This window comes from Sminthopsis crassicaudata, chromosome 2 (assembly GCF_048593235.1).
Source record: "Sminthopsis crassicaudata isolate SCR6 chromosome 2, ASM4859323v1, whole genome shotgun sequence".
Lineage (NCBI taxonomy): Eukaryota > Metazoa > Chordata > Mammalia > Dasyuromorphia > Dasyuridae > Sminthopsis > Sminthopsis crassicaudata.
The window spans coordinates 608,595,996-608,609,036 of NC_133618.1; the positions used below are offsets into that span (position 1 = coordinate 608,595,996).

Consider the following 13,041-nt stretch of genomic DNA (forward strand, 5'->3'; position numbering starts at 1 on the left):
AGGCTTTGATAATAGCACACTAGACTTTTAAAAAATATTCTTGTGGTTGTTCCTGTTGGATTAAATTTATTTTTTTATTTTTTGCTGAGGTAACTGGGGGTAAGTCACTTGCCAGGGTCATACAACTAGGAAGTGTTACGTGTCTGAGGCCAGATTTGAACTCAGGGCTCCTGATTTCAGGGCTGGTGTTCCACTATGCTACCTAGCTGCCCCTGGAACAACTTTATTTCAAATGAAAATGTAGGGTCCCTTATGACAGCCCTTATGGATAGGGCTCCCACATGATAGTAATACAAAAATGTCCAATGTATTTTCTAGTTGGATGAAAAAAAAATATGTGAGAAGAGTCCTAAGGAGGGGCTTTCCTTGAGTTGAGCACAAAAAAGCAGTGAATGAATGAAAATGAATAGGCAAGACAGAAAACTTTCATCACACAGCTATCTTTTGGTAAGAGCTTTATTTTTGAAAAAGGGAAAAAATTTAGAGTATTAAAATATTCCTTTAGTTATTTTTTTGGGGGGAGATCAGGGAATGGGAGGGATAATAAACAATTCATATAAAATTCCTGACCATAAATGGTGCAAAAAACTGCCTCCCTTCTCTATAGTGGGAATAACTACTCCCAAATGTTACAGCTTGTAGTTTCCTTATTAGAGTTAACAAAATAAATCACTTTAATGAATGTAGAGCCCTCTTAGTCAAAGGCAAATAAGCAAGTATCTGGAACATTCATTTGACAAATAAATACAAAAAATAAAATTTAACGATTCAATAATTCAGTCAATTTGTATCTGATTTTTCTAATGAAGTGCTGAAGAGAAATACATCTTTAAAGATACCAAATGTTTCCTCTTCTAGTAAAATGATAATGTCTGGAATAAAAAAAAAGCTATTAGGACCACAGGATACAGTACTGGAAAAAATGTCCAAGAGGAATCTATACCTCACTGAGGCAGTAAAAAGGTAAAAAAGAGGAAACCAACTGTCCATTTTTTTCTCTAAGAATCACCAGCACCAATTTAAATTATTTAAAGGAAATCAATTTGAGAAGGGGAAGGTACTATCTGTAGCAACTGTACTTTCTAACTGGCAAAGTAGAGTATGTGGCGTAGCAGGTACATCTTGTCTTCTACTGCACAGGCCAAAACAACCCAAAAAGCTTCTTGGTGTACCTCAAAACAGCAAAAAACTACCCAGGAATTGGAGATAGTCTTGTCTTATCACTGGACTTTAGCAGTGAAATGATCTTGGAACGCCCTTCTGTGTCTTCCTGCATGCTCTCAATTGGCATTTCTGTGAGGGATGGGAAGGTTTTCATGAAGATATTTTAAAGTTCCATTCTCTGAGAAATCAGATACAACATGGTCCCGTCCTCTAAGCAGCCACTTAGTAGTAAGTAATCCTTCAAGTCCTACTGGTCCCCGGGCATGGATTCGAGAAGTGCTGATTCCTACTTCTGCACCTGAAAGAAAAAATTAAAATTAGAATACTACTTAATGAATAAGCTTTCTAGACTCACCTCCCTCTCAACAGGTCCTCATTCACCTCAGTTTTATTACTTTTGCTGTGATTGCTCCCCCTATCTCACTTCTACACTGAACCAATTCCTCCTAACTATTCTTCCAAGTAGGACCCACTCAACTCTGGTTTGTTGACCATTTGGACTTCAGCACTTATTAAGTGACTCTTGTGTACATAGCTTTATGTTAAGCATAAGGGGAAACATAATGTTTATATATGGTACAGTCCCTGACTTCATTGGCCTTACAGAATAACAGGGAGACATGGCAGACACACTAATGTTGGGAGATGATTTCAAAATATTCTGGAGGTGGAAAGACTGGTAATTGGCTAGACAGAAAGTATGGACAGGAAATAGTCAAGAAAGGGTGAACAGTGGTGCCACAAATAGAAACAAGAGGATTGGAAAGATGAGCAAATTTACAGGGAAAGACCTTAAAATAAATTTGAGATATACAATTTGCCATGTCAGCGGGACACTCAGATTAAACAAATGTTGGGGTCAGCTAAAATTGTGAGTCTGGATTTCAGGAGGGATATTAGGGCTAGGGATACAGATTTGGAAGTCATCTGTGTAAAGGTGACAGCTGAAGCCATTAAGAGTAAATAAGATTACTAAAAGAGAAAGAGTTGAGAGAAAAAAGAACCAAAGGAAAAACTTTAGGAAACATATTTTGATGGGAAAAAAGAAAAGAACCAAAAAGATAGATATACCAAAATATTTGTAGCAGTATTTTTTTTATGGTAGAAAAGAACTACAAACAAACCCATTAACTGGGGAAATAGCTAAACATAAAATGGTACATGAATATAATGGGATATAACTGTACTGTAGGAAATGTTGAATATGAAAAGCATTGGAACAATGTATATGTGCACTAATATAAAGTGAAATTAATAAGAACAAGGAAAACAATATACACAATTTCTACAAAAAGATACAAGGAAATATTCACCAACAATTAAAAATTACAACAAAATAAAATTATAACGACTAAATCTGGCCTACAAGCAGACATTTTGCCCCACTCTTTTGTACAAGTGAGGGAACCATGACTGTGTGATAGTATATATAAAATCCTTTGTTCTCTATCCTCTTTATTTCTTCCAAATGTTAAATTCTTGGATCTTCAGGAAACAAAACCTTATTGAAAGCTTTAAATGGCAGTATTCCAAGGCACCTATCTCCTTTTTGTTCTTTTTTAGAAGAATTTCTTTAAAAATTTAAATTGAACATCCATATAGTTCATTACCTTTGCACAGTGATATGTCTGTACTTAAGTTCATATAAAAGCACAGAACAGCTGCCCTTTCCATTGCCACTTTAATTATTCTCCTTTCCTTTTCTTCCCTTCACTTTTCCTCCTTTGTGGTAGCCAGTTATTGAGTGTTTTTTCCTTAGGTTCTGCTTTTTTTTTTTTTTCATTTTATATTATTAATGTACCACAACTTATTTAACCATTTCCCCCCCCCCCCATAGAACATACAGATTGTTATTATCAGGGAGGAGATTGTAATTACAAATATACAATGTAAATATAATGTGTTTGTGTACAAATGTAAATACAAATACATAAAAATACTGCTATAAAAATCTTGGTACAGCAAGTGCTTTTTTGTTGTTTTGATAACAGTTTGACAATATTCTGTTTACATCTTTGACCATTTATTCCTTGTGAACTAGGAGTTACCTTTGGAAATTCTTACAAGTCTTAGATGTCAAGCTTCCAAACTCCTATTTTAGGGAGGAAATATCAGATCTGTGATGTAATGGTGTAGGGTACTTTTAAGGAAACTCACCATTATTATACAACTTTTATATGGCCTTGGAGGTTAAGGGATTTGCCTGGGGACTCAAAGCTAGTCTATGTTAGAAGCAGGATTTGATCCCAAGTGTTCCTGCATCCTATACAAGCTTGCTGCCCATTATGCCACGATCCCTGTTCATTTATCATACTGCCATAAAATCCCCCAAATGGAATTTTAATTATATTATTTTGCTATATAGAAAATTAATATAATGAAATAAACAACAAAGATGTCTACCTGCCATTAAATAATAATAATTCTGTTGAACAGAAAAAAAAAATCATTTGCCCTCCACAACTGAATTATATGGTTTAAAGTACAGATCTAAATACATTCCTGTTAAACTGCCAACCAATTTTCCCAAGAGCATTTGTTAAATAATGAATGCATACTTTCCCCATGTTTTATATTCTATAGATTTATCAAGTGCTGTTTTTTAATACACTGTTTCATAATTTGGCACCTACAATCTAGTCCCCTGCTCTCCTCTTATTTCTGACTCAGTTCCCAGTGACTTATGCTATATTAAAGCTTAGAAGGGGAAGACCCTTTCCCTATTTGATGATATCCAGGTCTGTTGGTTTCACTATCTGATCTAGCTTTATAGAGAAGTCCCTCAAAATTAATTGGTGTTCCATTTTTATTATATTAATCTAATCTAGCCATGAACATTTCAAATCTCTTCCAACTACTTAGGTCTTTATATTTGTTACTAAGGTTTCATAGCTGTCTTTTGTCTATTCCTGTGTATACTAATTCCAATCCCCTAAAATTTCAGACCATTCAATACCAAACCAAGTAGAAGCAGTAATCTTTCCAACCTCTTCCTCCACCAGCACATCCCCTCATAGTCAAATAGTGACTTATAATTACTAAACTATGATTATGCTCTATGCTATGCTCTCTTTCCTATAAATGCAGTTTTCCTACCAAGCCCAAAGCGGTAACCATCTGAGAAGCGGGTACTAGCATTCCAGAACACACAAGCACTGTCCACATGCTGAAGGAAGAACTCTGCTGTTTTCTCTGCAAAAGAAAGAAAAAGAATCAATCAAAAGGGGGCTTACTACAGGATCATTCAATTCAGCACAGCAGGCAATTCAGGCTTAAAGGCAACTAACTGACCCAAAGCAGAATGAACCCATGGGCTCCTAATGAATTTTTTTTTGGAGGGTGGGGCAACAAAAGGCACAGAATATGCAAGAGCAAAGAAAAGCTAGCTCTGCTGAAATGCAGGAATAGCTGCATTTCTCTGGGCCTTGTGGATCCCCAGATACACCTCAAAAAACAAATTCAAGTGTTCCCAAGAGCAGCCGGGCTCCAGCCTTCTTGATGAGTAAGGGGTGGTCTTTCAAAGAGAGAGCTGAATTGGCTTTGACAGTTAGTTCACTATGAGAAAGATTACAGCAATAGGGAGGATGAGCCAGTATGGGAGTACTACATGTATGCAAGCCTTTGGGAACCATCCCTGAGATTCTCCTTCTAGCATCATTAATATTATTTTTTATTTTTATTTATTTTTTGGTTTTTAGTTTGTGTTTTTTAAATAATAGCTTTTTTTAATTTTCAAAATATATGCAAAGATAGTTTTCAACATTCACTCTTGCAAAACCTTGTATTCCAATATTTTTCCTCCCTTCCCCTACCCCTGCTCCTAGACAGCAAGTAATCCAATACAGGTTAAACATGTGCAATTCTTCTAAACATATTTCTATATTTATCATGCTGTATAAGAAAAATCAGATCAAAAAGGAAAAAAAATGAGAAAGAAAAAAAAAAAACAACATGCAAACAACAACAACAACAACAAAAAAGGTGAAAATAGTATGCTGTGACCCACATTCAGTTCCAACAGTCCTTTTTTTGGTGCAGATGGATCTCTCCATCACAAGTCTATTGGAATTGGCCTGAATCACAATAATACTACTTTAAATCAGAAAAATTATATGCAGAGGATAAAACAAAGAATACATAAGAGAATAAGAACTGAGACTTTAAGTGTCTTTGAAAATGAAGACATTTCAGTAATAATAATAATCTGACATTCACATGGTATAATATGAAAAGTTACAAATAGAAAACCTATATCATCTACTGGCACAACCAGAAGGACTCTTTATGATAACCATGAAGGAATAAGGATGGAAGGCAACTAGCTGTAGTGAGATAAAATGGCTGCCTGTCTGGATAGTCACCCATCAACCATCTCTTCTTTAATCTGACATCATACTGACCATTCTCTGTAACAATAACATCTGTATGCGAGCTGCCATATTTGTGGATATGATCAATGGCCTCCTGTACACTGTCCACCACTTCAATACAACATTCTAGGTCTCCATATTCTATTCGAAGAGATTTAACTTCAGAAGGGCTGAAAGTCAAATAGGAAGCAAACCTGGGACCTGCATGAATTTTCACCTAAACAAAAGAAAATACAAAAATTAACAACAACAAAAAAGACCTCATTTTCTTTCTTAGATCTAAAGGTAAGATATCTCAAGACCTTTCCCTTTAAGTTAATAGTTATGACAAACTCGCCAAACTACAGCATGAAATTTTCCATTTAACAAACTTCTAAATTCCTGTTAGAGCTAACTTTGAATCTTAGAGTATATACTGGTAGAACAAAGACTAAATTATTTTTTCTTAAAGCAAAAGATTCTAAGAGAAAAGGGAACAAGAAAAATTATATTAAAGATCCAGGATTTTGAGTAGAAGTTGATAAATATTAAATTTCCACCCTATACAAAGCATTTAAAATAGGATTTCATTGTAACTTAAATTCTTCTAATCTAGCAGAATTTTGACTAAATTAGTAGTTAGCTAAAAATCACAATTCTTCCCTAATATTTTTTCTCCTTCAATTATTCTTTTTATTTTGAACTTAAATACCAAAAAAGGCACTTTCATATTCATGACAATAGGAAGACTGCATATGAAAACTAGGAATCTCTATTTTATACTGGTTATTTTTTAAAAAGCATATAGTTTCAAAATTGTCCTGCTCATCTGAGTTTCCTTCTGAAACACCTTCTATACATATAAAAAAAATGTTTCAACAGGCCACTTTTTTTTGGGGTAGTATCAGTATTGCTAACCCCTTTTCCTCATACCATGTATGTCCTAATTAAAAACTGAGAAAGAAAAAAATCTTGCAATAAAGTATAGTCAAGAAAAACATATCACATAGTGGATATATATAAAAGGATGTTTATTCCTGTATTTTGAGCCCATTATTTCTCTGTCAAGAGATGAGCAACATCACTCACCCTAAGTCCTCTGGGACATGGCTGGTTGTTGCACTGAGTTTGTTTTCTTTTGTTTCATGGTGTTTATTTATAAAATTAATTCACTTACTACGAGATAGCTCAGCTATAGTCCTGCTGGACTAAAATCACTACAGCAAAATACAGCCTCTTATTTTTGGCTGGTTTATTAAAGATTTCTGTAAATATTCAAGCACTGAAATTTATCCAAACTTCAGGAATTGTGATCCTGGCACATAAGAATGATAACCAATGTTTAGTGATTGGTTACCCTATAGAAGCAGTGTGTGTATATGTGTATGAGCTTGTGTACACATTCACTCATAGGCTTCTTTCTCTGGGGCCCATGTTATTTTGCAGAGAAGTTGCAGAGAAGAATAGCAACAGGTAAGGTACCAGCCTTTATGCCTTTGCCACAATCCCCAACCTCAAGGGATGATTGGTTCCTCCTTTTCCAGATAATCATGGGTTTTTGGTACTGTTTTCACTGCTCTTCAGAATCACACAGTAAGAAAGAGGACTTGCTATGGGGATTTGTAGGAAAAGCAATCCCAGGGACCTTCAGGCTAACAAGGGCCACAAAGGACCGCTCTGTGCTCACCATATTGCAGTGTCAGAGCATGCTGGGGACCTCACCTGCTCTACCCTCAGCATGTCGATGATCTGGTCAAACAATGGGGTTCTCAGCAGATCTCTGTGGATTAACAGAGTTTCCAGGGCATTACAAGCAGCTGGGTATTCACACTTAGAGTCTCTCACTGGAATGGAAAGAAGAGACAGATATGAACATAAAGAGTTCTGAGAGGGAAAGAAAATTCTCAATAAAATAAGTCTGGCGTCTTTGTCTTACCCAGCCTGGTGACTTTGTCAACACTGGCCTCTGCATCCACGTACATGTGGCAGATCCCCTCACTGTGGCCCATCACGGGTATTCCTTTGGCAGCTTTCTGAATGTCTCTCACCAGCTGAGAGGAGCCACGCGGAATGATCAGGTCAATCAGCTTATCCAGACGGCAAAGGTCCTCAACGTCTTCTCGAGTGTTCACCTGTGAACCAGGGAAGAAACCTGCTCAACTTCTGCCCATCCTGGCACCAAAGGCAACTAAAATACCTGACAGCCCTGGGTTCTCAGAAATCTATAGCCTTCACACTCACACTCACACACACACACACACACACACACACACACACACACACACTCTCATACATACATACTAACTGTACACAAGGGGAAATGCCGAGATGTCCACCAGCTCCCTCTCAGCAGGTTTGGAGACTGCAATGCTTCCCCTCACCCAGAGAGAGAGCTCAAGAGCCTGTGACCCAGAGAGTTCAGGGCAGTACACGCCAGAGCAGGGCCTGGGCAGAGGCTGCTTCTGGGGGACGGAGTGGGGAGAACGCCAAGGCAAGTAACACTGAGGAGGGAGGGAGGAGCAAGTAGCCTAACCAGGCAGGGCTTTCAGTGTTACCCACAATTGTAGGAGTAAGAAGTCCTAGGAACATAAGATTTATGTATAAGCAGCAGTCCTTACTCACAAGCTTGGATTTTTGGAACATTTTTATAATTATAGTTCAATATAATTGATTTCTTTTGCATTTTTACTTGTCTCATGTATTTAAAAACATCACTTTGAGACAGGGCCTGGGCCAAAGGGGAGCCAGACCCAACTCCCTCATCTGTGAGCTGAGCAATGAAGTGCAAGGTCACAAAAATGGTAATGGGGTGGACCCAAGGTTCAAACCCAGCCCTGCTGTGTCACACTGATGCTATTATTCCCACTTTAAAGATGAGGAAACTGACAGCAGGAAGGTTCAGTCCCTGCACTGCCTCTGCCCGCACTCTCCTCAGGGACCAGAACCCGGCTTCAGCTCCCCCTATCATTGTGGCCCCATCCAATAACCATCATCCCCATCTAGTCCCTCATCCTCCACAAACCTTCCTGGACTGCCCCAGTTCTCCACAACTGCCTCCTTCTCTTGCATGTTGTGACCATAGCAATGGACTAGTATAAGAGTGCTGGACATGGATTCTGGAAGACTTGAGTTCAAACCCTTCCCTAGATACTTTACTTGCTCTATGACCAGGCAAATCACTTAACTTCTCCAGTTAAGTCTAGAGTTTGACTGTCTGAGAGTTCTCATCTTTAAAATGGAGATAATGTTCATCTTGTAGACTCATCTTGTTGTAAAGATAAAGTCTGTACTGAGCTTTGCAAAACCCTAGTAAATGCTGGTTATTACATTATTTTTAGCATAGCATGTATTATTTTTATACATGTACCTCATCTACATAATTAGATTATTAACCTTTGAAGGAAAGCTCTATCTCCTTGGTTTCTACCAAAATCTTTATATCATCCCATCATGTTTGGCTTGAAGAAATCAAGCTCAGCTCCACACAGGCCCAGCTGTGCTTCCAGCCCATTCATCTCCAATACACCCGAGCCTTTCTTTTGGTTGTCCTTAATTCCAGTCTGCAAACCTACCAGCTGCACTGCATCCCTGACCCCATGGAGGGAGAGCGCCTCCTGCGTGAGATGATGCAGGATTCGGTTGCTGTGACCTGCCTCTTTTCCTCCTTTCAGAAGCAAGCCGTTGCCACTTGCAATAGCCAAGGCAGCCACCTACAGATCCAAGTGAGAGAGAAGGGACAAAAATATGTAGCTCAATATGATCTAAGTAAATGGAAACAAGAATTCCCAAAGATTGTCCTTTGTGAAAACAGTAACCTTCCTAGCACCACACCCAGGGGACCTGAGAGGAAAGCAACCAGAGGCCATATCCCTTGGTAAATGGCTGCTTCAGCAGTGTGAGCCATGCAGAACCTCCAGATGCAGGTTTTTGTGCATGTTGGAAAATGTGCCATAGTTTAAATATGCATAAGTGGAGGAGAGCGGAGGGAACCTGCCAGTCCCTAAATAGCAAGGGTGTCATTTTTAGATGAGAGACAGTCCAGCCCACATTTATGGGAATAACTAAAGTTGCCCTAGGCCAGACTTAAGATTTAACCATTCTGTTTATTATTTTAATAACACAGATCATAAATCACATTTAAGGGGAAATGGCATTGTAAGAATGTCCAAAACATCCTAAGCTGATGGTTATGAACATCTCAAGAGAAGAGTCACTTGAGGTGTTAGCTCAGTGTAAGGACAAGAATTTCACCCAAAAATTCTCGGGATGGCTTGGAGAGAATTCCTATGACTTTTTAAAAAATAATCGGTTAACTGGATACTATGCAGTGACCCAAGAAGAGAATTAGGACTGAGATCTTTGATTCACAGACAGGATTTCAAATAGCAGAAGACAGAGGATACTTGCTAGGATGAAGCAGAAAAGTAAATTTCACTGCAACAATTTAAAGAGACTAAGTAATGTAGAACAAATCTCTGGATAAACTGAGCTTTCACCAAGTGCAAAGACAAAAAGACAAAAAAGAATATATACATGATGACTACAATGTAAACATAAAGAACCACACAAAAACAAAACAGGAATGCTGCAAAATTACAAAAAAACAGGCATGACTCCAAAGAGATGAGAAGACAACCTCATTCTTTACAATTGTGGGGGGTCCATGAGAGCTTTTATTTTCAGATTTTTTCAACATACAGATCAATTTGCCTTTTTCTTTTCCTTTTTTTTTGGGGGGGTGGGGGTATATAATAGCATGGCTCTCTGGAAGGGGACAAGAAGAAGTAACTCTGAAAGAAATTTTGATGTTTTTAAAAAATCAACAAAAACTTATTTAAAAAACAAAACATAACCAGAAGTGGAAACTCAAGATATCTGAGAAATGGTAAGAGATAATATGGCTGTTCTTAATAAATATGAACCTGGAGAAGCTACATCTGAGGGTACTAAAAAGAATAACAGACACAACTGTTGAACCATTTTTGGTGACTTTTAAAGATCTTGGAGAAGAGAAGAGCTTCCAAAAATTCTCCATTGTTAAAAAGGGAAGCAAGTAAAATCTATAGGACAGAAGTTAGTGAGTCTGACTTCTATTCCTGGCAATATTTTAATGTACAGTATTAAGGGAATGGTTATTACAATATTACAATATTAAGGGACAAAAAGGGAAACAATTGCTAAAAGAGAACATAGCTTCATGAAAACTGATTATACCACATTAGTCTAATTTCCTTTTCTGACAGAACCACCAGACTGATAAATCAAGTAATGCTGTAAGAGTAGAACATTTAGCATTTATGAAATCATTTGATGAAAACTCTCAAACTATCTCTATAACATGAAGAAATCTGGGCGAGATGGTAATAAAATTAGATGGAATTAGAACCAGCTAAATGATCATCTTTAAAGAAGAGTCATTAATGTGTCGATGTCACTTTGGAGGGGTAGTCTTTAATGGAATGGCTCAGGGATTTGTGCTTGGCCCTGTGCCACAAATATTTTTAATTAGTCTTTTCAGTAAATCCAAAGGAACTGTGATTGTTGAGGAGGAAAATAGGTTAAATTGGGAGGGACAGCTAATGTGCTGGACAACAGCTAAAGATCCCAAACTAACTTGACAAGCTACAAAAATGGATCACACTTATTAAAATCAAATAAAATCATATTCTTGTATTCAAAAATTTGATTTCACAAATATAGGACAGGAAGGTGTAGCTACACAAATAAAAGCGTGGAGAAGATGTGAGAATTTTAATGAGAAATAGCAAAAAAGCTAAAGCTATCCTAGCCCCACTTGAGAGGAAGTGACCAGAACGAAGTACATTGAGTTCTCCTAGGACTTTACTTTCATTGAATCACATCTGGAGAACGAGGGCCCAGTTCTGGATATTGCATTATAAGAAGAACAAAGACTGGCTGTAGAAAATCAAGACTAATTAAAGGAACTGGAACCAGAATCTGGATAAGAAACATTCCGGAGCATAGAGTGGTAGAGACATAATACCACGCTTCATCATCTGAAGGGCAGGCTGTCATGTAGAAAAGGAATTCTGAGAAAAACTGGTATCAGTTGCAGAGGAAGATTTAGACATGACATCAAGCCAAATTTTCTAACCATCTTAAACTGTCCTAAAACAGCTCAGGTACTAGGATAGTAATGAGCTCAGTAGTAATACTTAAGAGAATACACTTAAGAGGATTTTGGTGAGATTTTACGGCTAGATTAGATGATCTCTGATATCCCTTTTGTCTCAGAAATAACATAAGGAATATCAGCTGTGGGATTCTTCCACATTTCATCTTCCAGTAACTAAACTTCCTTTTTCTCTACTGTATCTGGAATATTTATATAGGAGCAGCTATCAGTCTGCTGGGATATGTAGTAGAGTGACTTTCCCTGGAGGGGTTGAGCTAACAGAAGCAAAATAGGCTTTTAAGATCACTGTTCCCTTCTTGGGGTAAATGTCTCTACTAACTGTGCTGACAGCCAGTACAATTCTAAAATCTACTCAAGTAAACCCATATTCCATTTTCTATTCACTTCATTCATTTAACTGAAGCTCTATTAAACATAAATTCTGTCTCTACTCAGGCATTTTGTGTCATTTTAAAAGGTCCCTTTGATAGGATAGGCAACGGCAGGTCTAAAAAATCAAGGAACACTGAAATACTAAAAATTAAATGGGTCAGGAAAGTTAATCACTAAAGTGTATAACAATGGTTTGTGTTTTACTATGTGGCCTCAGGCAACCAGCCCCATTAATTAGTACAAGTAACAGGTACCAAACCAAAATTAGAGAAACATAATAGATAAAAGTGACTAAGGAAGATCTGAGAATGAAATCCTGAAAAGTCCTTTATAAAGAAATCAATGTTGAATCTTGAAAATGCTTGGACCAAATCCTGGCAAGCTGGGTATCACTCCCACATACCTGGGGAAGACAATCAGGGCGGGATTCAAAAATCACTAGGAGGACTCCAATTGGGACAGTAACTTGCTCCAGTTCCAGATCTTTTGCAATTCTTGTTCTTCGCAAGACACGCCCAACACTGTCCTGGGAGGAAGCTGCAATCTGACGTAATCCAATGGCCAAACTATTCAATTTAGATGTAGATAAACTCAAGCGTTTTAGCAGAGGGGATGCTAGTCTCCCTGAAATAAGAGGAGAGTAAGTGTGAAGGATTAACAATAAATTGGTAAACTTATAGGTAAAGTATTTCCAACTATAGACTAAAATTTATTAATAGTTAATTATGGAATGTGAAAATTTACAGCTCTCTAATTTATAATTTTAAAGTTTTGCACCTAAGTCAATTTTGTTTTCCTATGTGGTTATAGTATTGTTAAGACAGGGAATAGGTGGGCAAAGTTTAGTCTTACTACCTCATTTGCTTTTGCTTGTTTTGCATTTTTGCTCTCACAGGCTGATACACTGGCAGCAACTCACATTCAATATTCCACTGAATCCTGGGATATACCCAGGAACCCATTATCCCTTGCTTCTCAGCAGTCATCACATAAAAACAA

General features: G+C 37.5%; 1 protein-coding gene across 5 annotated transcripts in view; it reads right to left on the reverse strand.

The window, feature by feature from the left end:
* Positions 1–442: 442 nt before the first annotated feature.
* Positions 443–13,041, reverse strand: part of ALDH18A1 (aldehyde dehydrogenase 18 family member A1) — a 47,005-nt gene continuing 34,406 nt past the window's right edge. For all 5 annotated transcript variants that reach the window (XM_074295936.1, XM_074295932.1, XM_074295937.1 and 2 more), the window contains 7 exons: positions 12,446–12,666; positions 9,086–9,223; positions 7,450–7,645; positions 7,236–7,357; positions 5,565–5,751; positions 4,261–4,356; positions 443–1,462 (listed from right to left, as the gene is read on the reverse strand). In XM_074295936.1, the coding sequence (XP_074152037.1) occupies positions 1,281–1,462; positions 4,261–4,356; positions 5,565–5,751; positions 7,236–7,357; positions 7,450–7,645; positions 9,086–9,223; positions 12,446–12,666 (1,142 nt within the window). In that variant the 3' untranslated portion in view covers positions 443–1,280. The remainder of the gene's footprint in view (positions 1,463–4,260; positions 4,357–5,564; positions 5,752–7,235; positions 7,358–7,449; positions 7,646–9,085; positions 9,224–12,445; positions 12,667–13,041) is intronic.